The sequence below is a fragment of the Hesperophylax consimilis genome, chromosome 9, assembly GCF_061612785.1.
Source record: "Hesperophylax consimilis isolate HC1 chromosome 9, BYU_Hcon_1.0, whole genome shotgun sequence".
Taxonomy (NCBI): Eukaryota; Metazoa; Arthropoda; class Insecta; order Trichoptera; family Limnephilidae; genus Hesperophylax; species Hesperophylax consimilis.
The window spans coordinates 18,358,003-18,385,212 of record NC_142844.1 but is presented as its reverse complement, the minus strand read 5'-3'; the positions used below and the strand labels follow the sequence as shown (position 1 = coordinate 18,385,212).

Sequence of the window (27,210 nt, the reverse complement as noted above, 5' to 3'; positions counted from 1 at the left end):
CACCACATGTCAACATTGTTTTATCCTTTGTCAAAGTTTGAAAACCCATCTGGCAATATTTTGTTCGAGTTTCGTTGAATAATGTACGTACGTACCTACGTTGGCGCGCTTTTACAATCACAACGAAATGGCACGGCACCATTCGTCTCATTTTTAACTATTATTATTTAGTGTGTACGAAAGAGCGAGGACACTTTTTGACACACTTGCTAATAACAGCTGTTGAACAAGAGATTCAATGCAAATTACAGTGACGGAGTGTAGATTTTTGATTTATTTTTTGTTTTTAATGGAAAAAAATGTTACCGGACAGCTAAGCGCCCATAACATTCTTTACTCCAAACGTGCTGAGGAATAGCTGGTTAAAGTTTGTGGGGTACTTACCGATACACCCTGTATATGTAAATATCCTTACTTAAGTTAGTTTTTCTTATTAAGATCCTCTATAAGGTAGGTTATAACCGTTACTAGTTGACTTTTTGTAAAATTGTGTTATAAAGTGGTTTAAAACAAAGTAATTTTTCATTTAAATGACAAAAAAAACATATTTTTTACCCATCGACTAAAAACGTTCAACGATTTTAAAGTGAAGAAGTCCAAAATTAACTGTAGCCAACATTGTTGAAACGTTACCTATGTCAGCTTTACGCAGCTACAGGAATAAATAAGATCAGGTACCTTCCCACGGCTTTGTCTTCATTAGCCATGGTCCCATTAGAACAAATTTATAGCGAAACCTTTCTGTTCGTAATTACTTTCTTTATTGCATTTTTAATGTAATAGCCCTAATCGGCCTACATATACGAAATGAGGCTTTTTAAAGAATATTAAAAAAATACGTGTTCACAACATAAGAGTCTTAATTATATAACAACTAGCGCAGACCAGTGAAAAATTACGGGATATTATAATTCCAATTTTGAAGAAGAAAATTCAAATATGTTTCTGTTAAAATGTTATACGATAAATAGGTACCTACTTTGTCGCTTGTCTGAATTATTCTTCACATAATCAGAATAACTAACGCACACCATAGATAATCTAAATATTTCTATTTTTGAAAAATGTTTCATACTTGTTTTATTATAATATATGATAATCTAAATGTTTATGACTAGCTCAAACCCGTTAAAAAACACGGGATAGTCTGAATTCTTGATTCTTTACAAAAATCAGTTCTAATTTTTAAATAATAAAATATTGAATAATAGGTAGATAGGTACTTTATTGCTCGTCTGAATACTTCACAGAACTAATTCCTAGTTCGAAAATGACACTAATAATTATATTTAATTTGAGTTCATTGAACCAGATTTCACGGGGACAACAAACCGATAACCGAAATTAGTAAGTTTGATAATTCTAGAACTGGTAGCTTCGATCTATGCAACGTTTGAACTCTGCAAGGGTATTTTTTCTATTCTAGAAACGTTTCAATTCTACAAAAGTTAATTTCAGGATGCAAGGAATTTTTCTTTCTAAATTGAATAACGATCCTGTGGTTCTATTTAACAGTGTTTATATCCGAAATCCTTTGTTATTTAAAATAAAAAAGCAGACAGAATGTCCAGCTGGTTACCTAGCCACAAACAAATAATCAATATAATTATAAACACAATAAAATAACAGGTCGTTATCGATTAGTCTTTTAAAATTGAAATGAGCGAATGGCTCAGCAATTCGAAACTCGAAGATTCCGAAGGGTGACGGAATACATAGTACTACAGGGTTTTCCAATAAGAGGTGTTATTTTGAATAGCCCGCTATTTCGGTAGATGTTACTTTTGAAGCTGTCATTTTTTGACATTTGACAACAATAAACGCTTCAACAATGCATAGAAATTATTAAAATTCACTTGAGTGAATCAAATGCAAATCATCTTGAGTGATGAGGCCCATTTCCACCTCGGTGGCTTCGTAAACAAGCAAAATTGTCGCATCTGGGGCTCGGAAAACCCAAAAGTTATTGTTGAAAAGCCTCTCTATCTTCAACGTGTGACTTTTTGGTGCGGTTTATGGTCCAGCGGAGTCATTGGACCTTACTTTTTCGAAAATGAGGCTGGAGCAACAGTTACGGTGAATGGATTGCGCTATCGAGAGATTATTAATGATTTTTTATAGCCGGAATTGGATGGTATTGATTTGGACAACGTTTACTTTCAACAAGACGGCACTACGTGCCACACAAGCAACGAAACCATTGATCTTTTACGATTGAATATGAAAATAACACCTCTTATTGGAAAACCCCATAGACATATGAATTAATTCCTATGTCTGTGGAAAACCCTGTATATGTAGTTGCTCCGTTGCCCACCAGAAGTGAGACGGTTTATTGCTCATCGAGTCGATCGTGCCCACAGTGTGGACCCTCAGCCATCCTGGCTGCTGCCAAATATTAGCTTAGCGACATCATTGCCATTACCAACGACACTGATTCGATTCAGCAGACGACATGTCGATAATTTATGCCTTATTGTTAGCAGATCAAGATCACGGCAGGGACGTATTGGAACAAGCTTTAAAAATATTTCGAATTAAGATCAGAGGTTCTCTAGCTGTGTATTACCTACCTTGAACGCTCATGTAAGTAAGTTTAAATCAAGATTCTCTTTTCATATTTAGAACTGTGTAACTTTGGACGTATATTTATAGATAACCTACACGGAAGTAGTAACAATATGTCACTGCGTTTAATTTTATATCATTAGTATAAAAATATTTAAAGATAGTTAAATATCTATGTTTATTTATAAAACAAAACAAGAAAACTTATTTTCAAATTTAACAAAAATGGGGTAGGTAATCTCTACACTAACGTCACTTTTTGCACAAGATGTCTCGTTCGTCATGGGGCATAATTTATGGGGAAAAAGGAAGTCACATTACAATGAATGTACTTCTTTTATTTTGATGAGGTACATGCATCAGGTGGGAATGCTATCCTCGTCCTACCAATATTTCAATGGAAGATGCTCCGAGGAACTAGCGTCATTTAACCCTTCGACACCGGTGCACTCTCTTCAAGACTGATGTTTACTCCTTCCTCTCCTCAAAAAGAGGGAAATTATTATTTTTAATATGGAAAAAAAGAAATAAAAAATAACTAGAAAAATACTTGAGCTTCAAAACATCATTTTTAAATTATAAAAACTTTTCATGACCCACAGATTGAGAATTCCCGAAGTAGTATTGGGTACACTGCCTCTAAGGTACACTGCCCTGAATCTGTTATGAGGGGGGAGGAATAGGGAGGCAAGGGAAAAAGGGATAGATGAAGATTAATAGTAGAGAAGGGAATTTGTTAGTAGTGGTCGCTTGAAGAAACGGTTCAGTTTGATTGAAACGGTTTGTAAAGTCGGTTAGTTGCGATTTCCGCCCCCAGAGCTCCATCTGGCGCTCTTGGCAACGAATAGTCTGCCAGTAAGAAACTCGGAACTTATCAAATAGAAGAAGATCGAATAGCTGATTTCAAAACTGAAAAAAGATGGTGCATTTTAAACATTATTATCATTATCACTGTCGGCAACCCGGCCGTTCATTAATTTATTTTTATTTTTGGAATAAATTAATAAGTAAAACATCAAATTGTAATATTTAATCGTTGGAAACAACATTAGAGATTCTCAAAAGAAAATTTGAAACTGAAAAATCATAAAAAGGTACCGAATTCGAAGATCTTAAATATAAATAACTTACATCCTTCGGTATGGGTCTGAAAAAAATTATAGTTACAAATTAGTTGGAATTAATTAAAATGTGACCCTTGAGCAAATTCCCTTTATTAGAGTCTTGTGTCGCCTTCTGGAGCTGGTCGGCTGACGCCATTTAATTAGGGAATGTTTTGAGGTGGAAATAAATGAGAATTAGATGCGGAAGGTAGGGAAGTATTTGCCTGAATATTCAGATCCGGTTCTCAATCAGAGTTAAAGCCATTTAAGCAGCGTATCGATTAGAGTATTGAGTTTCTTTTTACTTTGGAACGAAGCGCAAATATACTATTTTATAACCCACGATCTCTGGTCTTAGACAAAATGATCTTATCGCCCTGTAGATGTTGTTAATACACACTACGATATTGATAATTATTATGGCAGACGAAATGAGTGACACGATAGATCAAATAAATTTAATGTTCGAGGATGTCCGTGTCAAAGATGTCACATCAGTATTAAGAAAAAAGAAAATAAGACCTTGAACACCTATTGAAAAGCGAAAAGAACATAAATGTGTTTTTAACACAACTTTAAAAATCTCTTTGATGGTTTTACAATTTTTTGCACACTCGTGCCAGCTTCTAATAAAGATATCAACGTTTTTATACAAGTATATTTATGAAAATAAATACATTCATTTGCAAGTGTTTAAAGAATTACTAATTAGGTCCCTAATTATTTGATGTTTTTTTAAAGCGATGCAAAACGTGTGTTTTTTTTTTTGAAAATTTGATCGCTTAGGGATTAATATTATAGATGCTTTGAATACTGTGAGTAGAACACACGTTGAACCCTATCAAAATCAAATCGTTGCGTAGTTTAGAAGAACAAGGCGCACAAACAGACAGACGCGGATAGCGACTTTATTTTATACTATTTAGAGATTAGAGATGGGGCAGATTAAGTTCATAGATTTTGATCGGATTTAAAAAAATGTATTAGAACCTCAATTTTTTTTAAATATTTTGGCGATGTTTCTTTTCACATAAATCAAAACACAAGTCAGTGGTCAGAGCACTTCTCCGGCAAGGAAGAGGTGTTGGGATAATTTTCTAGATAGCTCTAGAGAGTTGTTAATATTTTCGTCAAAAATTATTTCAATTTGATAATTATAATTTTTTATTTTTTTTATTTTTTTATTATTTTTTTATTGTTTAACTTATAACATTGTTACATTTTACATAAAATTAGATGATCATAGGTAATAGTGAAAAACATAAGTTATTGAATTTCTACTCCAATGAAGAGTGCTAGCTCTTGAGCTTGGCGTAGGAGTTATTTGACAATTATTTCATGTTTATATCACTAATTAACATAAATACGGTACAATAAATATAAACTTAAAAGAGGATTGTGACGTTAATTTTGGTTGTAACATGATGTTTAAAAAAAAGTAATATATATTTAAATTAAATTGGTTCACATTCTTTGATAATAGCTAGCAAACCATTTGAATCTGCGATAGCTATGGTCAATGATATTATAATACATATTTAAAAATGTAATATGTATTTCTATTAAATTGGTTCGCATTCTCTGATAATAGCTAGCGAACCATTTGAATCTGCGATAGCAATGGTCAATGATATTATAATACATATTTAAAAATGTAATATGTATTTCTATTAAATTGGTTGGCATTCACTGATAATAGCTAGCAAACCATTTGAATGGCCAATGATATTATAATATTTAAAAATGTATGAGATTTCCATTAAATTGGTTCGCTATAAACTAACTAACTAACCATCACGCCGTTTCCCACGGGGGTAGGCAGAGAGGACGGACCGCCATACATCTCAGTCTTGTCACACACTCCTTGCCTCATTCACATTCATACATACTATTCTATTATTCTGACTCTTGACATGGCCCGACTCAAGTATCTGATTAACTATTGATCACTTGATCGTGCTATGTCTTCCTCGGGCGTCCCCGACTTCTGCTACCAAAACCTCGACTTCTGCTAAATTGGTTCGCATTCTCTGATAATAGCTAGCAAACCATTCGAATCTCCGATAGCAATGGCCAATGACAAGAAATGAGCCAGAAGTGGGACAGTTTATGAGCGTCACAAAATAACCCAATTCTTGTCGGCTGAGTTTATTTTTGTTAACCGATCTCTTGGGCGGGTATTTATATATTCCAACACCGCGAATGAAGGTTTACAGGAGAGATAGGTTAATTTAGTCGAATCGAGAGTTAAGCGGTTTAATAGCGGACAGCAGGGAGAAGGTCAATGTTAGATAGCTTGTATTTTCTATTCATGAACATTGAAGGTTATACCCATTAATGTAATATATGATTGAAGGAAAAGATAATACTAAACGAAACGTGAAATAGAACAAGACACAGAAAAAAAGTAAAGGTCTCAACTGGGAATCGAACCCAGCATCTCTGTTTCGGGATTCAAAGTCAGAATTAATATTATTTACAAGTAATTTAAAACATTGAAAAAATCCGTTATGTTTATCCGATACAATATCTAGGTTACAAATAAATTCGGTGGAACTCGCATGGAAAAAATATGCGAAAAAAATTGTTAAAGATAAAATGGATAATTCTGAATTTGAAATATGAGATCGACAAAAATTACGTAGAATAATTAAGACCAAATAAATGACCGAGTAGGTTGAGTCGATAACGTTGTCTGTTGTTGTTGTTCTGTTGCATGTTTCGTTAAGGCCATACGTAGTAATGCAAAATCATGTGTTTTTGGTGTGATAATTTGGTCGCCTAGAAATGTTTCAGAAGCTTTAATACATAATACTGCGAGTAGAATACATCTCTACCTTTGTAATAATCGAGTATTTTTTAGATAAGTCTTTTTATAAGCCCAGAAAAAAATAATGTAAAGGCCTATGAAAACTGCTTTAAAGTTCAAAATCTCCTACTTACGAACCCATTTTCGGTTATGATTTTATTGTATAATGTGGAAAATTAAGTTATTTATAAAATGATCGAAAAAAAAAATTTATGCCTGAACATCCACAAAATAAAATAAAAGGCACTTTTTGGCCATGTTTTTTTCTTGCATAAATCAAAACAGGCCGATGGTGTTAAGCGGGAATTTAAACCTTAACTCTACGTAAGGGTTGTTATTGATAGCGGCTCAATTTAAAATATTACACGGCCTAGTGCATCGCCTTAAGATTTATTAGTATTATCTTCATCCTCATCAATAATTATTTTGTTTTATATCGCCGAAGAAGATGATAATACTAATTAATTTAAACATGAAACAGAACAAGACACATAAAAATAATAAGATAACGGTCACAACTAGGAATCTAACAACGGATCTCTTTTAAAGTGTGCGAAAACATCATAATATGAATATAAAAAAAAAAAACTGTAAATGAAAATGTGTTCAAGTAAGTTCATCAAGTAAGTCGCAAAGCCGGTATTGAATCAATCAAATTTGATATTAGCTTATAAAAAACTTGTGCAGTCGGGGACGTCGCTACTGTAGAAATTGTGAATACGAAAATATCGATGGATTGAAACATAGTTTGTTTGTTTCTCTTTGGCCGCCTGAACAATGTATGCCAATCTGTAATATATAAATTGGCAGCACGCACACAAAATGCCCACGCAGAGAAAAATAGGTAAGTACCTATTTTTTTGTAAGTTTTTTTCTTTATATAATGTGAATACCGCAAAAGCGTCGTCGATTACGTGTCCTGAGCCAAAGGGACTTTGGAATTCTCATTAAGGGTGTGTTTTTGCTATATATCATAATAGCATATATCGTGAATCATATAGCATTAATGGACTAGAGAAGGGAAAGAGATAAAAAAGATGAAAAATTGGGAAGTAACTGGCTACTCAAATACTGATAAAGAAACGTTTTGATTCTGAATGGTGCCATTTCAGCATGGCAAAACTGAGAGTATCTACCATTCTGATCCCTTTGTTCTTTCTGAACAGCATTCGGTTGTGACTTTTGCTTAGGTTACAAGCTAAATGGACTACAGAAGGGAAAGAGATAGAAAAGATAAAAAATTGGGAAGTAACTGGCTACTCAAATACTGCTAAAGTACGATTCTGAATGGTGCTATTTCAGCAAGGCAAAACTGAGAGTATCTACCATTCTGATCCCTTTGTTCTTTCTGAACAGCATTCGGTTGTGACTTTTGCTTAGGTTACAAGCTAAATGGACTACAGAAGGGAAAGAGATAGAAAAGATAAAAAATTGGGAAGTAACTGGCTACTCAAATACTGCTAAAGTACGATTCTGAATGGTGCTATTTCAGCAAGGCAAAACTGAGAGTATCTACCATTCTGATCCCTTTGTTCTTTCTGAACAGCATTCGGTTGTGACTTTTGCTTAGGTTACAAGCTAAATGGACTACAGAAGGGAAAGAGATAGAAAAGATAAAAAATTGGGAAGTAACTGGCTACTCAAATACTGCTAAAGTACGATTCTGAATGGTGCTATTTCAGCAAGGCAAAACTGAGAGTATCTACCATTCTGATCCCTTTGTTCTTTCTGAACAGCATTCGGTTGTGACTTTTGCTTAGGTTACAAGCTAAATGGACTACAGAAGGGAAAGAGATAGAAAAGATAAAAAATTGGGAAGTAACTGGCTACTCAAATACTGCTAAAGTACGATTCTGAATGGTGCTATTTCAGCAAGGCAAAACTGAGAGTATCTACCATTCTGATCCCTTTGTTCTTTCTGAACAGCATTCGGTTGTTTCTTTTGCTTAGGTTACAAGCTAAAGCATTATGACATTTTTTTTAAAATGTGGTTTTGTAACAAGGCGTCACCTACTAGGAGAAATTTCGAATCATTTATTTGTTTTCTTTGATTTTTTGCTATCTTTGAAAATAGATCTGTTGTGGAAACTGAACCTTAACATCCCGGCTCGTACGGGAATATGTAGATGGTTACTTAATATATGTGTGTACCTACGTATTTGCGTGACGTGTAGTCTAACGATATATGTACACAGGGTGTATCAGTTCTTACCCAAAGTATTTTAACCAGCGATTCCTGACCATATCTATCTTATATAAATAAAAATGTATTTATATTTATACTAGCTGTACCCCAACACGCGTTGCTGTGGCTCAGTATGTCTGTGCAAATAGAAATACAATAGCGCATGTTGCCTTTAAATCCAACAGATGGAGCTGTTTAAAAAAAACGTATTTATATTTATATACAGGGTTTTCCAATAAGAGGTGTTATTTTGATATTTTTCCCGTAAAAGATCAATGGTTTCGTTGCTTGTGTGGCACGTAGCGCCGTCTTGTTGAAAGTAAACGTTATCCAGATCAATACCATCCAATTCCGGCCATAAAAAATCAATCATATCTCGATAGCGCAATCCATTCACCGTAACTGTTGCTCCAGCCTCATTTTCGAAAAAGTAAGGTCCAATGACTCTGCCGGACCATAAACCGCACCAAACAGTCACACGTTGAGGATAGAGAGGTTTTTCAACAGTAACTCTTGGGTTTTCCGAACCCCAGATGCGACAATTTTGCTTGTTGACGAAGCCACAGAGGTGGAAATGGGCCTCATCACTCAAGATGATTTTTCGATGGAATTGCGGATCATTTTCACGCATTTCAAGGACCCAATCAGCAAAGACACGACGTTGTTGATGATCGGCCGCCTTGAGTTCTTGTGTTAACTGAACTAATTGTGTTAATGACTTTTGTGGAATGCCTAATTCCAAAGAACGACGAGGAATGGACAAACCTGGGTTTTCTTCAACACTTTCGGCTACAGCAGAAATACTATTGGCTATTCTTGAGCGACGTGCACGGGTTTTATTCTCCACATCACTAAGTTGTCCCAAGAGCTCGAATTTTTCCACCAATTTCTGTATTGCGGTCCGACAAGGTGCTTCACGACGACCCAAAAATGTTCGAGTTTTACGAACCGTCTCTGCCAAATTTCCACCATTTTATAATGAATTAGAAGCATGTATCGTTCCATTTTTATTAATGACGTAGTTTCTACTTGTCAAATGTTAAAAAATGAGAGCTTCAAAAGTAACATCTACCGAAATAGCGGGTTATTAAAAATAACACCTCTTATTGGAAAACCCTATAGATAAATGAAAATGTTAATGTTCGTTTGTTCAAAATCTTAAATCTCGGAAAGTTCTTCACTGATTGCTTTGAAATTTTGACAAAACGTTGCATTCAAATACGCGTGCGTTTTTATATACCTATACTTTATAGATGCCACCTGTGACGGTTTTTAAAAACGTGCTTAAAAAAAACACGCGCTATTGGTTTTCTATCTGCACAGATATACTGAACCACAGTAATGCGTGGCGGGGTAAAGCTAGTTTGGAATAAAAATGTATACTCATATGTCATTTTGCATTCCTCTGATATTGTCTATACGGCACTACTGGAACGATGCGTGGTGCGTAGTGAAAATTGTTTTCTCTATTTGCTTCCGAAAAATGCATTATGTCATTCGAGTGGTTTTGCTAACCATTTTTCAGAAAATAGAAAATTCGAACTACCGGAGCACGTTTTTCAGGCACAGCGCTATGTGGCCTGCATACATTCCAGACATTCGTTCTAATGTCTACCTTTGAGCAAATCCGGGGCAAGAGGTCAACCTGGGGACTCGTGTGACCCTAAGCAAAATATTTGAAGAGGGAAAAATCGGCCGACAAAAAAGGATTAAAATTTAACAAATACAGAGAATCTGTTGCAACCAGTTCTGACCGCATTTTTAAACAATGCACCATTGGTTAGTTAATTTTTCGATATTAGAACATTACAAAATATGTTGAATTTGTTAAATTTTATATTATAATAAAACAAATAAAAAACTTTATTCCACTTAATTTTATTTTGACCGTAACCGGTTTCAGCTCGTCAAAGCCATCTTCAGATGATGGCTTTGACGAGCTGAAACCGGTTACGGTCAAAATAAAATTAAGTGGAATAAAGTTTTTTATTTGTTTTATTATAATATATTATAATGGAATTCCACCACGAATTATCGGTCTCAAAAATAGAAATGTTAAATTTTAATATATTTTGTAATGTAATTAATGTAAGGTTTTGACTATTCCATCAAAACCGTGGTTTCAGCAATTTCCTCATTTTTCCAAAAAAGAAATTTCTTCACTCATTCGAATGAGGATCGGACACACGTTGACAACGGATGTTCCGTTCCTTTCCACCTTTTTAAAATTCACGTCCTTGACTCCCCAGATTGTACATTCTGTGGTCTAGAAATGGGAACTTTAGATCACATATTTTTTGGCTGTCCCTCTCTAAACAAATATCCTCTCTTCTATCAAGCCTTATCTAAAATTGCCTTCCCTCCATTCAACATCTCATCTCTTTTAAGTTTGAACTCGACTCCAATTTTCATTATAATTTTGAAATTTTCCTATTTAAATAAAATTAATATTTAAATTCACCTTTCATTTCTCAATAATTGTAAATGATGGCCAAGAACACCCTTGAAGGGTGAAAGCCAGAAATAATGAAAAAAAAAAACATTACAAAAATAATCAAATGGCCATGTGGGGCTTTGAATAATATTCTATAAATTATACGAGTAGGATCACTTTAAATTACTATGGCAACACTAAAATTTGTTCTCCACATTAAGTTTCCTTCACATTCGAATTTGACAGTTTGTTTTAAACAAACAAGGGAACACATGTCTTGATTTTTTAGATTCATACTTTCTATCTGAGAATTCGATTTCGTTTTATTTCGATTTTACATACTAATAAATGGTTAATTGATACATATCTTTCAAAATAATAAAAAAATTGCTATTTCGTGTAACTATCTTCCTTGCAAAGCGTTAAATATAGAATGATAAACTTGTCGAATTCCACTGCACGCTTAGTATGGAACAAAATTATTAATATCACTTGATTTCAACTTAATTACTACAAGAGAATTTATGTCGTGGGAGATGGTAAAAGATGCGTTAAAGTAACATTTTTTCAGAATCAATGTTAAGTTTGAAGATGAGGAAAAACGGAAAAAAAATTAAAATAACCTAAACTAACACCCTAAAATCTATTTTGTGCATGCTTACGTAAACCCCCGACTTCAATAGTTGTCTTCGATACATATTTAAGTTCCTTTAAAAAGCCTTTGCATGGAGCAGAATTCGACAAGTTTCCCAATAAAAGTAAATAATATAGTCTTAGAATACGATCACAGAATCATCTTCTTTCGGTAATATTACCACTAATTTCTGAACACAACATTAAAGTTGAAGGTGTGCATTTGCACCTTTGTTCTTTTATACTTATTCTTATATATTTAGGGATCTGGTATTGTGACAATGAAAGATAATGATGGAGTTGTGTCACAGCTTTTATTTTGAGTCAGTTGAGTTGCGCAGTTGAGAGATGGCTCTGGACCGATGACGATGACACCAGGTGTAGACGGCGATAACGGCAATGGTGTGGTCGAGGCGCGGGTCAGTGAGTCGACACCGCGTTGGTGGAGACCAGACTCTTGGATGTGTTCAGCACTGGTGAAGACGTGGAGTCTTCCGGGTAATGCAAGTACTTAGGTCCTCCTCCGCTTATATAGGTGCTGATTCATTTGTTCTCGTCTTCCACGGGTTGGAGCAAAGACTCGATTCATTGTATGAATGTTTTGCATCACCCTGCATTCCTTCACGTTCGTCTTATCAGCAGTTTACGTATCGCGGTATCTAAGGTCGATATTTCAATTCAAGTTTCGTAATGCATTTTAGTCTGATTGTTGATTCAGTTTTTCTTCGCCTTCCTACACGTGCGGTCTGATCTATGAAATGATGATCCTAGCAGTGGCGATGCGGCTGCTACATATACATTCATTTTCTTATGAGCCATCTCTGTGATGATGTCATTTAAAGCATATTTAACGATCGAAGCGCCCCCTTCAATTGTAGCTGCTTGTGCCTTGACGGAAACCCTAGATTTTGTCGACCTGTACCTCATAGATCAATGGGGTAGCTGCCTATTACATGACGGAAACCCTAGATTTTGTCGACCTGTACCTCATAGATCAATGAGGTAGCTGCATGTTGTTTGACGGAAACCCTAGATTTTTGGGGATTTTTAAGGGCTCATACAAGTTCACAGTTTTAAAACCAATTCCAAGACAAACCGTGAAGAGATTTTCGTAAAAGCAAAAGCCCTTAATTTACTTATACGATGTATTATTATTATTTTGAAGTAAAACAAAACACTATTTGAAAAAAAAAATGCTGTTACCCAATCTTGTGATCAGAAAAAAAGTTCGACTAATTCCGTGGGCGAGTGTTGGAGTGATTTATGATGCTCTAACGTCTGAATACGAAATATCTGAGCCTTGCAAAACGTAAAAACTTGTTTTCACTTCCAGTAAAACTTTGTAAATATGGCGTTATTCCGTTCTTCCTATTCGATAATACGAGTATAAGTTATTACAATTTAAGCCTCAACTATTTTCACGCCAAATGTTTGTTTTTGTCGTTAACAGAGGTTGGTTTAGTTAAAAAAGTTAATTTATATGAAAAGGGTGGCGTTTAAAAATGGTTTTTATTTTCTACTGCCAGTTCTCTGCCATTTTTATGCAAGTACTAAATTTTAATTTGGTTCATTGATTTATGGATGAACGTAAACTCGACTTAATGTATTAACTTTTAACAAAAAAACTTTAGCAATTAACATCTCCTAACACGATTTTAGGTTGTTGTGTCGTTCTTCGACCTGAATCGTCAATTTGTTTTCTGCTTCTGCGAGAGACGAGGTTTAGTTATCACCAGAAAAGTTAGGTGTTACTTGTCCAACGGATTTTCAGGAAAGTAGGTTTCGTTATCAGAATGAGATTTACTTGGTTCAACAGACACTCAGATGTTTTGGTTATGGAGTGTGGTGATTGTTCGACTTTGGATAATGTGATCAATGCCAAACAAATTTCTGTTGATTATAATATTATTGTTGGTAGAATTTAACGGGTATAATTCAAATGTCTCAGATAAGTTTACGCTCGGAAGATAGGTTAAGATGAGGAAACACAACAGGCATTCTCTTTTATTAGCATTTTCACTATCATGCTGTCTCTCTCAAACTCGGTTGTCTCGTTCATATGTCATTTAGACATGCACCCTTACAGCTCATTTTCGATTAAGTTATTTCACTCGAACAACGAGTTGTCCGACCCACTCATTATTCGAGTGGAATGACTTTTACGTTTCGCGTATGTAATTATGTACCTTCGACGATACTCAAGAATAAGATCGTCGACCAATGTATGTACTTTCGACGGCGATTGCGAGCGTCCTGGATCGGAGAATCGATACCCTGGAACGTGTTTATTCACGAGCATATTGTGATCAAGGCCTTCTGTAGACAGTCGTAGAGTGTGATATACACTAAGGAACATTTGTTTTCGTTTCAGATCAAAGTGTGACTTTACAAACAGTAACTCAGGAACTTTTGTTTTTGGTTTCAGAAGCGCACCGTGCGCTAGAATTGCTGGAGGACTACCACTCCAAGCTGACCAAGGCACAGGACCGCCAGCTGAGGATAGCCATCGAGAGGGTCATCAGGATATTCAAGTCTAGGCTGTTTCAGGCATTACTTGGTAAGTCCACTAAACTTATTTCCTAATCTACCTATTAATTTATTTTATTCCTTAAATACATGACTGTTTTAAAATATGTTTCGAGTTTTCATTTGCGCCCATAACGTCAAAAAACCGTCCACTTTCTGAAATTTAACGTGAAATTAATTATCGTCATGAACAATAATTTTTGTTATTATGTATGGCAAAAATCTGTTTAGTCAAAAGCCATTCAATGTGTGGATGGAAAAATAAATTATTCCAGAAATCGGTTGGTAGTAACATCGTTATTTTTTTTATTTTTGCACAACTTTTAATAACAAGCACGAAAATATATCGATCACAAAAATAATACGAAAGTCAATGTTAAAACACAGATAAAACAATCCCCTTCCGCTATGTAAGCAATATGTACGGTACCATGTACGGTCGTTAAACATCATTTTAGTATATGTACCGTTTATTAGTAAAGCTTTAAAAAGGGGTTGTTTATGAGTTGTGTAAATTTGAAAACACGTTTTAAATAAAACTGGATTTGTTTATATTGGTGTGTTCAATTTTATGTGATTTACAACAATTTTAGTTAACGAGAAAAATAAGCAGATTTTGTAGCTTTATTGATTGATTTTGTCTTCAACATATTTTACGAAGGAGCGATTTTACAAGCGATCATTTATAATTATGACAGACTTATTTTATGGTTGATTGATTATCATTCCCTATCGGCTTTCTTGGCCTTTTTTCGACCGACCTTTCTTTGACCGACACTAAAAGTTACTTTTTACAGTGAGTAATATTTTTTAATCCTAGGATTCGTGACATCATTGAAGGACATTGTGTTTATATAATATCAGGCTGTTAGAGACATTATTTTATTTGGGATTTTACTTGTTTGTAGATTTGGAGAAAAATATTTTGTTATTATATTATGTTGTTGTCTTGTGTCTAAATTATTTACAATAGGTATTGTCGCATTCATTCTGGAATAAGCATCTTCTTACTGGCTTCATTTAATTAAAATCTTATACATACCTAATTGAGGACCTTTTTTTCCGTGAGACAGTTTTAATAACAATAATAATAACAATATTTGGATGATTTTTATAGCGCCGTTTTTGTGTAAAATCACCTCAAGGGCGCTGTACAAGTATATAATACATTTCTACTATGTTATTACTAACTATATATGGAGATAATATACAGTACAATACTTCCCTGGTAGGTCACTTGAGATTAACACTTAATTAACATTAACTAATTGTTTATTAGCGAAATTTAGATACAGGATTTAGGACATAATTTTCTCTCAGGAATGGAATTAAGTGAATAATCAAAATTTTATGATAATCTTTAAACGTAAAAATTCATCTGTGATTTCTTTTAAAGGAGGTATAAAATTGCGAATTTAGATAAACGAGAAATATCTACTCATTTGATTTTTTTTTCTTCACAAAGCTGATTTTGCCATTTCTTACAGAATAAGGATAAAAAATCCCGTTTGGGGAAGATATTTCTCTTTGTGAAAACACTCATCAATTGCAAAGGGGGCGGTGTATAAAATTAGGAAACACATAACAATTTTAATATTAAAACACGTTTAACTGCTAACCCTGTACAAATCGCAAGTGCGTCCCATGGTTGAAATTGGCAGCCACCTCTGGTCTGGATCCCCAAAATACGTGAAAAAATCCTTGACTCGGATCAAAATCTTTATAGCACAGGCGTCGGGTGCGAATGCTGTCCTTGTTCTATCGGTAATTCAATGGAAAATGATCCGAAGAACTAGCGTAATTGATCCCTCTCCTACAACATGGTCTCTTCAACACCCAGGTTCGCTTCTTCCTTTCATCACAAGGAGACCCTTCATACGGCGTCCCCAGGGGCCAAGACCCCGAGAGAAATTATTTTTCTCGGGATGAATGAAAAAATAAAATTATTCAAATAAAAAAACTGATAGCTTTAGTAGGTACCTATACGTTTAATTTCGACCGTTCCATGCTATAGATTGCCATTCAATCATAATTATAGCACCATGTAGGTGCTACGTACTACAGCCTGCGAGCCACCCCTCCCCACCCTTGTCTACCACTACACGATTATACAATATACAGCCTACACCAGAACTGACAACCAGTGGTCTGCGGGCTTTTGATATGCGAACCGCGAACTTTTTCTAAAAATGATCTCTAAAGAAAATGCTTTATTTTTCAGTGAGCAGTAAATTATCTTAACACTATATGGTCGGGCATTTTACCGCCAAATTGGGGGCGAAGCGCGTGTGTTTTTTTAAATTTTAGCGCCAAAATTAGACTTTCCGCAAAATATTCATATCTTATGATCTATTTGATATTTTTCGATGATATTTTCAGTTTTTTACTTTAAAAAGATGTTTCTATTTATTTATTTAACAATGTATGTGTAATTCTTTTTTTTATAAAAAAAAACTTTCTACTTTCTTGGGAATCATAGAAAAAACAGTATTTCACAATCGAAATAACATATCGAAATTTATTCATACAAAATTACAAGATTGTTTAGAAATTTTCAATCCATATAAAAAAAAACTATAACCTAATAGTGCTTCAATGTGTGATAGCGTTCGAAACACTTTCCTTAATGCAGGGGCACATTACAAAACTTGCACATGTACCGCGTTTTACGGCGTAGTTAACATACGCGACAGCGATTTTATTATTATTTTTTTTGTGTTTCAAACTCATTGTATTGGCAGGTAGATAGATCGGGTACCGCCGACAATAGAAAACACATGACCCCGCACCCATTTAGAACCCCTTGTTTACAAGTTTCCCGCTTCCCTCGTTACTCGTTTCCCGCCTCTTAATGTAAAAGGGCGTATGACGAGTTTTCTCGTTTCCCGCAATGAATGTGTTAAATAATAATTCGCCTTGCTTATTAATTACATGGCTGTGTTTTGGATATATTTGGTGGTGACTAATTTATCATTTTGATTTCCTGTAAAATTTTGGTGATGAATTCTACCATACCTAAGGCCATTCGCTCACGGATATACTCATAAGCGACTTGAGTTTTGTGCGCTAAGTATAGCCCCTCGTGACTATCCGCCATACTATCTTAATAATATATTTGTACAGCGCCCTTTAGATGATTTTAAATTAGCCAAACATTATTATTATTATTAGTGTTCGTAAGCGACGCAACGCGTCGACAACGGGTTTGACGTCAGTTGCACGATGCGCAGTTGCACTTGCTACTGACAGTGCTGGTAACATGCTACCCGACTTGCGTTCGCATTTAATACTCGTATGAAAATTAAATTTCTTCTGGAGGTGGGAAAATGTCCGTGTTTACATAAATAAATTTACCGGAATACGTTAGAAAGGATTGAGGATGAAAGCGTGGATTGAGTTTGAAAAGAAAAGTTAATTTTTCATTTTTGGCGGCAACGAATGCCCTTCAATTAACATTTATTTCGTTGTATGGGTGAACCCGAAATCAAAAGAAAACATAAAAAGAACATTGGTCGATTTGACTCGTGCGTCGATTTTGCTATGTACACATTCAGCATCTTTGGGCATTTGCGGAGTAAGAGATTACTGTAGACGAATGTTCCAAACTAGTTCGAAAAACTTTTTTGAAACTGTCAATACTTAAATAATAATAGATTAAAAGGTGCCCTCTTTAAAATTATTTACTACAAATAAGTTGTATGAAATGGTTAGAATTTTTCTTCCGTTCTTTTTCTTCTTCTGGTCCCTTCTCCCGCCGAATGTTGCCTATCATCGGACAGTATATATTTATTATTATTATTTTTATTTAAGTTTTAATCCAGCAGGACTGGGAGGATAGTGCAAACCCAGTCTGCCATATTACATAAAATGCAGTAAAACAATAAAATAAAGTAAAAAATTATAAAAATGGAAATAAGATAAAACAAAGAGAAAAAAGATATTAGGCAGGTACCTAAACATAAAATTAAAATATAAATAAAAAATAAAATAGTCATATAAATAGGTAATACAATTAAAACAGTTAGATTAAATTAAATGAAACCGTCCATCAGGAAGGTCGCCGCATCATCTGCATCCATCGCTCATTGAGTGGGGAACTGAGCCACTCGGATGCAGCCACAACGATGATGTTGGTTGACTTCCGAGTCCTACCCCAGAAGCTGGTTAGTCGGTGGCGAATTAAGGCGGGGAATGAGTGCACCCTAAACATTGTGGAGGCACTGCAGAACCTCGGTAGTTGCATGAGCTGCCTGTATGCATTATTGTAGCACATCCTCAGCTTGTCCCATTGCGCTTCTGGGTAATGTGTCCACAGCTCAGATGTGCACAGTGCAGTGCAGAATGCCTTATTATAATCAAACCTTTTTTTTATAATGGTGTAATTACCTCTAGTAAGGGAAACATAGTACTTATTTTCTAAGATAAGTTCAGTTTTAACTCAACGGTTTTGCATTTCGTCTATCTGTAAATTTGTTTGTACGTTCCGCTTCCGTTTCAAGATAATGGCCGTTAAGATAATTTTTTCAAATGTGAAATACGTCGTGTTTATTTGGAATTATTTTCAATATTACGATACCTACCTCCCTGAAGAAATTTTGAAAAATAATTGTCTTTGTGAAAAGATGTGAAGTTTCTTTTTCCCAAATTGTATAATTCCTTATTTAAAAATATAAAACTGTTACCAAAAATATACGTTTTTCAATAAATTAAGTAGATAGGTATTTAAGTACCTACTTAAAATCTTATGATTTCAGATTAAATGTTGGTTTTGACTTATTATGTAAGAGAAAATTAGAAACATACTCTTTGGACGAGGGTTTACAATTCACAAAACTACTAGTTATTTTTGACACTCAGTGTTTCGATTATTCAGAATCAGGCCCGAGTTTAAAAAAAGGTTGGCGATGCTTGATCTGTTCTGCACTCATTTACGTTGAACTCGTCAACGCGAGGGGTGTACTGAAATCGATACATCCTATATTAAGCCCGTCCTCTCGAAAGAGGGAAGATATGATGTGTACACTGTACTCAATGTTGACATTCGCCTGATCATTATTAAAATATTGAACGCAAATCGAATAATTGGGATCGATTTTACCAATCAAAGCTAAACGACCCATAATTTCAGTAAAATTACCCTTAGCGAAGAACTTAGCGAAAGAAAGCTGAAATTCAAAACACCATATTTTTTTGCTTAAGTGATACCAAAAGACCATTTACAATTTTCACGAAATTACATAAAATTTTCTTATTACGACAATTTTTAAAACAACGACGAATTTATAGACTGCAAACGGTTCCATGATAACTCAACACAGTGACAATTCAACACACATCTAAAAAGTGATATAAAGTCATTGGAAACGATGATTTTTTTAACCTAACCTAACCTAACCTAACCTACCTAACCCAGTTAATAATTTTTTTGTTTCATTACTTTTTATGATTATTTTTTATTATAATTTTTTAAAGATGTGATGAATTATCAATGTGATGATTTATCCGATCACCACTGCAAACATAGCTAAGACATTGTAAAAAAACGCAAAACAACAAATCCAAGAAGTTTGCAGTTTTTCAGTTTTATTGACATACTTGTTAGTAGCGTGTCGAAAAACTCCTGCCCCCCTGGGCGAAATTAATTGGACGATGAATACGAAAACGTAGATTATATTTTCATGTAATGATGACTGCGTCACAGGCGAAACGTTTTGCCGTCGTTCACCTCCGAAATTAAACCATCCACCTAATAAAAAAGGAAGAAGTTAGTTAGTCGGATGGTTAATTAACATGTTAATAGATGTGATGTTTTGGACATCCACAAAAATAAACGATAAATAATAAAATAACGTGCTCTAAAAATTTTTTGTTTAAACAACGACGGAAGATTTATTGACAGACAGGCCTTGAGTAAACAGATTCCCACGGGAAAGGAGACCGGAGCGACAGTCAGGTTTGGAACTTGAGTGCGTTGACAGCTCCATGAAATCTATACAAATGAGAAGTGTTGTGTGAAATTGCAGTGAATTAGTGGATTCAGATGGTGTTAATAGTATTGTGGAATTTTGAACTAAAGTGAAATATTATTGAACCGGTTTTGTGCGAAGTGAAAGTGGTTGGACTCAGTGAGAAAACAATTAATAATAATGACAATAATAATAATTGGATAATTTGTAGAGCGCCGTTTTGTAAAAACCCACCTCAGGGGCGCCAGGTGTTGTGCAATCGCGATTGTGTTATAAAGTTGTGTTGATTTAAACGTGATTTCGTATACAGTTCGAACTAGATTGCTTGTCTTAAAAACATGAAAATAATAAAAATATTGATTGCGTTTTAAAATAGAGTGAATGTACTTAAAGGCAGGAAGTGTTTAATCGGGCTAAGTTATTGATTTGGCGAGATGGCATTCTATCCACGGAGACCGAAAACCAGAGAATCAAATAGATTATTAACTGTGGGTTCGAATCCTAACAGATTAGGGAGGTACAATTTTATTTACAGGAATATTTAATTACCCTTTTATAAGCGTAGGGAGGAGGTCGAAAATTAAAGTGATTTAGCTATATAGTGTAACCAGGTAAGCTTCACGCTGAGAATGAGAGGTGCCTAACTGGGTGAGTTTTTTATATTATTTATTAAATTCCAGAGGACCCCCTTTAAAAGACGGATACAACTAAGTTTACGACACCTGCCGCCCAAATAATGTTATCATTAAAAGGAATACCCTAGACGGATTGTCAATCAGCTGTGAGTGAGAGACAGGCCAATGACTTTTCATATATAGGCCGAGAGGCGCGGAGTACAGTCAGTCAAAGGGGAAGTTTTGCTAGCGTATGCCGTCCCAAATTGAAAGCGTTCGGATGCAACCAGACGGAACAAAATGAAAACTTTTCTTCTGTTATTTGACTTTTCTAATTTAATACTTTTCATCTATTGTTTGACTTTCTAAGTTACGAATTGGGATGCACGAAAACAAATCTAAAGTCGAAAGAGGGAGATGGTAATCTCCGAAATAAAACTACCAACCGAACAACTTTTCTCAACAGGTATCTTTCGAGAGGTAGGCAGCCTCTTTAAATTAAATGCAAAACATCAAACCAATTATCCGTTTATACCTTACCTGAGAGGATAGGTATTCAGTAGGAGTTACCCATACCTAATACACGAGGATGCTAGTAACCTCATAAAATAAATACTGGAACCAAATATTAAAATACAGACAGTCCTCATCCCAAATTTGGCATATCGAGTAGACCTTACATATATCTCACATGATAATTGGCTGAATGGGTAGGCACACAACCTATCGTTAATAAGCGGGCAAAATGTCGACAAGATCGTCGTGTGTTATATATGTATTGACCTAGAAAGGGATGTAAATCCCCGACGACGTGGGAGTTACAATGTTTTCTAGAGGTGGCTCGTAACTTAGGACCTTACGTGTCACACTTTCGCGACTAGATTCGTGATAAAGGGATGTTATGGTTTTCCCCTTCTACACTCAGTAAAGTAGTTTATCCTGGAGGTGTTTGAGATTGGGGCAATTCTGAAATTGGTGAAGAGACCTGGTTTTCTTTATTCTGGCGTGAAGGTTGCCGATTTGGAACAAGGGGAGACCCGGCCGGTTGTGATATCCAGACACGCAGATATCGATCGCCTTGCTCAAATTATCATCCATCAGTTTTGTTTGGTAAGCGGAGGAGCCAATCTTAACTTGAAAAAAATTCATTTCCTTTCCTCTCCTTCCCCTCCCAAAATATATACATGGATGGCGCCGACAACTAACACCATAAATTTATCGTATGTATATCACATATATAAAATCTAACACTTTATTAATTCACATTACCCTACGATAGGTAGAATCGAGTAGCTAGGGGGGGGTGAGCAGGCGACTTAGAAGATAAGGTTTATGAAATGGTTTTGAAAAACAGCGGTAATGGATTCAACTCACTCTATCTCAAAAGAACCAAGGGATACCACACAAAACATAAATAACTAGGTTTCTAAACCGAGAAACAAAAACCCAACACAACGTTCGGTGAAGCCTTTTTATACTGAACCGTCACGTGAAATGAGTACGTTCAAGGTCGTACGTCACGTAGACAAACTAGGATGTACACACTTGAAGGGGTGTGTAATAAAGAAAAGACGGCAGGGAGGACCTTCCTACCCCGGATATATATATAACCAAAGCCTTATGGAAAAGTTACCTACGGGACTTAAGGAAAATGTATCGTAGAAAGAAGAGAAGGAAAAGTTTGAAGTAGAAAGGGCAGATCATTACATCTGATGCCGCAAACCAGGAGAGATAGATATACAAGCTGGTTTGAATTCATTACTGTTGTTGAAAAAAAAAAAATGGATTTCATAAACCTTATTAATTCACATTAACAGCAAAAGAAATGGTACCTATCGTCAAAAATGATAACAGAGACATCGTACTTCAAAGGCAAAATAGAATAAACAGACAGACCCGGAAAACATTGAATTCATTGTGACGACAAAAAACATCTAAAATGTTCATAAACAACGAAGCCAAAGGATAAACAAACATCGAAATCGGATTAATTATAACACAAGAATAAGATAGCTGGGACAAATCTAAAATAAACATTGCATTCAGATATCGTGAAGTATATGGCATATTTTATACCGTTGATATTTGAATAAATGTAAACAATTATTGTTTATTCCAGATCTAAAAGGCAGAGAATGTTTAAGACATAAATAATAAAAGACAGACAAAACCATCGGATCACCGCCGAGGACACAAAATAAAAACAAATCAACATGAAAATAAATAACACTCGAACATAATACAAATAACGTATTGAGGTGAAACAACACTGTTTAAACAAATAACTCAGAGTTTAAAAATAAACAAGTGTGACATGACATATTGAATTTCTACCCATAGAGAGACAAAAACACTTGAAAAAGCTGAGGGCGGAAAAAAACTCACCAGTAGAACAAGCCGATAATCACGGGAACCAAAAAAATAAACAGATGCTAGGTTAGAAACGAAGAACAGGGGCGCTCAACATTTTGGAAGAATTAAAACAAAATTTAAAATAAAAATAAAAAATAAATACAGAGGTATTCGAGAAACGTAAATTACCTATAGTTATTTCTAATCCCATCGACTAACACGAGGAAGCGAGATTACCCGTTGGGCTTAGAACTAAAGGGAGGCTGTGATGTTTTGGACATCCACAAAAATAAACGATAAATAATAAAATAACGTGCTCTAAAAATTTTTTGTTTAAACAACGACGGAAGATTTATTGACAGACAGGCCTTGAGTAAACAGATTCCCACGGGAAAGGAGACCGGAGCGACAGTCAGGTTTGGAACTTGAGTGCGTTGACAGCTCCATGAAATCTATACAAATGAGAAGTGTTGTGTGAAATTGCAGTGAATTAGTGGATTCAGATGGTGTTAATAGTATTGTGGAATTTTGAACTAAAGTGAAATATTATTGAACCGGTTTTGTGCGAAGTGAAAGTGGTTGGACTCAGTGAGAAAACAATTAATAATAATGACAATAATAATAATTGGATAATTTGTAGAGCGCCGTTTTGTAAAAACCCACCTCAGGGGCGCCAGGTGTTGTGCAATCGCGATTGTGTTATAAAGTTGTGTTGATTTAAACGTGATTTCGTATACAGTTCGAACTAGATTGCTTGTCTTAAAAACATGAAAATAATAAAAATATTGATTGCGTTTTAAAATAGAGTGAATGTACTTAAAGGCAGGAAGTGTTTAATCGGGCTAAGTTATTGATTTGGCGAGATGGCATTCTATCCACGGAGACCGAAAACCAGAGAATCAAATAGATTATTAACTGTGGGTTCGAATCCTAACAGATTAGGGAGGTACAATTTTATTTACAGGAATATTTAATTACCCTTTTATAAGCGTAGGGAGGAGGTCGAAAATTAAAGTGATTTAGCTATATAGTGTAACCAGGTAAGCTTCACGCTGAGAATGAGAGGTGCCTAACTGGGTGAGTTTTTTATATTATTTATTAAATTCCAGAGGACCCCCTTTAAAAGACGGATACAACTAAGTTTACGACACCTGCCGCCCAAATAATGTTATCATTAAAAGGAATACCCTAGACGGATTGTCAATCAGCTGTGAGTGAGAGACAGGCCAATGACTTTTCATATATAGGCCGAGAGGCGCGGAGTACAGTCAGTCAAAGGGGAAGTTTTGCTAGCGTATGCCGTCCCAAATTGAAAGCGTTCGGATGCAACCAGACGGAACAAAATGAAAACTTTTCTTCTGTTATTTGACTTTTCTAATTTAATACTTTTCATCTATTGTTTGACTTTCTAAGTTACGAATTGGGATGCACGAAAACAAATCTAAAGTCGAAAGAGGGAGATGGTAATCTCCGAAATAAAACTACCAACCGAACAACTTTTCTCAACAGGTATCTTTCGAGAGGTAGGCAGCCTCTTTAAATTAAATGCAAAACATCAAACCAATTATCCGTTTATACCTTACCTGAGAGGATAGGTATTCAGTAGGAGTTACCCATACCTAATACACGAGGATGCTAGTAACCTCATAAAATAAATACTGGAACCAAATATTAAAATACAGACAGTCCTCATCCCAAATTTGGCATATCGAGTAGACCTTACATATATCTCACATGATAATTGGCTGAATGGGTAGGCACACAACCTATCGTTAATAAGCGGGCAAAATGTCGACAAGATCGTCGTGTGTTATATATGTATTGACCTAGAAAGGGATGTAAATCCCCGACGACGTGGGAGTTACAATGTTTTCTAGAGGTGGCTCGTAACTTAGGACCTTACGTGTCACACTTTCGCGACTAGATTCGTGATAAAGGGATGTTATGGTTTTCCCCTTCTACACTCAGTAAAGTAGTTTATCCTGGAGGTGTTTGAGATTGGGGCAATTCTGAAATTGGTGAAGAGACCTGGTTTTCTTTATTCTGGCGTGAAGGTTGCCGATTTGGAACAAGGGGAGACCCGGCCGGTTGTGATATCCAGACACGCAGATATCGATCGCCTTGCTCAAATTATCATCCATCAGTTTTGTTTGGTAAGCGGAGGAGCCAATCTTAACTTGAAAAAAATTCATTTCCTTTCCTCTCCTTCCCCTCCCAAAATATATACATGGATGGCGCCGACAACTAACACCATAAATTTATCGTATGTATATCACATATATAAAATCTAACACTTTATTAATTCACATTACCCTACGATAGGTAGAATCGAGTAGCTAGGGGGGGGTGAGCAGGCGACTTAGAAGATAAGGTTTATGAAATGGTTTTGAAAAACAGCGGTAATGGATTCAACTCACTCTATCTCAAAAGAACCAAGGGATACCACACAAAACATAAATAACTAGGTTTCTAAACCGAGAAACAAAAACCCAACACAACGTTCGGTGAAGCCTTTTTATACTGAACCGTCACGTGAAATGAGTACGTTCAAGGTCGTACGTCACGTAGACAAACTAGGATGTACACACTTGAAGGGGTGTGTAATAAAGAAAAGACGGCAGGGAGGACCTTCCTACCCCGGATATATATATAACCAAAGCCTTATGGAAAAGTTACCTACGGGACTTAAGGAAAATGTATCGTAGAAAGAAGAGAAGGAAAAGTTTGAAGTAGAAAGGGCAGATCATTACATAGAGCAATCCCATTTAAGGGCGGGCGGGCGGCGTTGTTTTGATTTGTATACAAATCTACAGTTTTATTCAGAGATTGATGAAATTTTTTTCGCTTGACCTTCAAAACACATTAGCATACCTCCCCGGACGAAAGGTGAGGCTCTCCAACAGCAACCAGGAGGTGGTGGGTTCATATTCCGGCGTGCGTAAAAATATTTATACGTTATTTCACAATTTATTAATTTGAAATAAATATACTATATTTGCGGCACGTTTCAGAGTGGAAGATACTCTCAGTATCGCCCTAGTGTAAGACCACCATCCGGAATTGAAACTTTGCTCGAAATGTCGATAGCCGTGTTTGGTGATCAGATTTGAATAACCAGGTACTGCCCCACATTCTTCTTCCGCCTCACAACATAGTACATACCCCAACTGGTGATGCTATAGACTCACTGGCTCCAGACGCTTGGGAGCAGTTGTTATTCACATTAAAATATATTTGAATATATATGCTTAAAAAAACAAGAGGAAGGTCACTGTCTACACCAAATGTCGACCAAATTTGCGTAAAGCCCGGGTACTGCCAGAGACTTAAACTAGAATCATTTGAAATTGTCCGTATTAGAAACTTTTATTCTTAATTTAAGTTTTTTGTCGTATTGTGAAGCTGTCATTCAAAAAAATTAAAATCAAAACAATGCCGTTAATTTATACCACACAAACAACGGTTTTACACAGGATATCGAAAACAGATTTACCCTACAGTAAGTTCCGATAATTTCTGACGTCACCATTTAAATAAAAAGAAAATTATTTTTACTTTCCTTACGAGATTTTGAACAATAAATACATAAAAATTACAGACATATATCTTCGCTGTCGGTGGCGTTGCTAATGTTGATACACGAGCTATCAATGGCGACAATTGTTGCTTAGTTCGTTTTTTTTATAAATCGAATCACCGTATATTTGAACATAAATACCCGATATTTTTTATAAATCGAATAACCGTATATTTGAACATAAATACCCGATATTTTTTATAAATCGAATAACCGTATATTTGAACATAAATACCCGATATTTTTTATGCTCCTAATATAATTTTCCAATGATTTCCTCTTTTTTTGTTATTCACCTTACATGTGTTTTATGGTCTACAGTAAAAAAATAGATTAATTGGTTATGATACGAATATTGAATTATAACTCGACGAATCAATCCGAAGAATTGAATTATGTTTGGCCTACACGCGAGGGTACTAAACCTTTGAAGCTCAAAGGGT

At 35.3% G+C, this 27,210-nt stretch overlaps 1 protein-coding gene across 10 annotated transcripts in view; it reads left to right on the top strand.

Moving 5' to 3' along the window:
* dlg1 (MAGUK family member discs large 1) overlaps positions 1–27,210 on the top strand; it is a 181,972-nt gene that overhangs the window by 16,971 nt on the left and 137,791 nt on the right. For 8 of the 10 annotated variants that reach the window (XM_089635674.1, XM_089635688.1, XM_089635673.1 and 5 more), the window contains exons 2-3: positions 7,105–7,324; positions 14,158–14,289. In XM_089635674.1, the coding sequence (XP_089491800.1) occupies positions 7,303–7,324; positions 14,158–14,289 (154 nt within the window). In that variant the 5' untranslated portion in view covers positions 7,105–7,302. The remainder of the gene's footprint in view (positions 1–7,104; positions 7,325–14,157; positions 14,290–27,210) is intronic. The other 2 variants (XM_089635670.1, XM_089635671.1) reach the window with 1 other exon arrangement.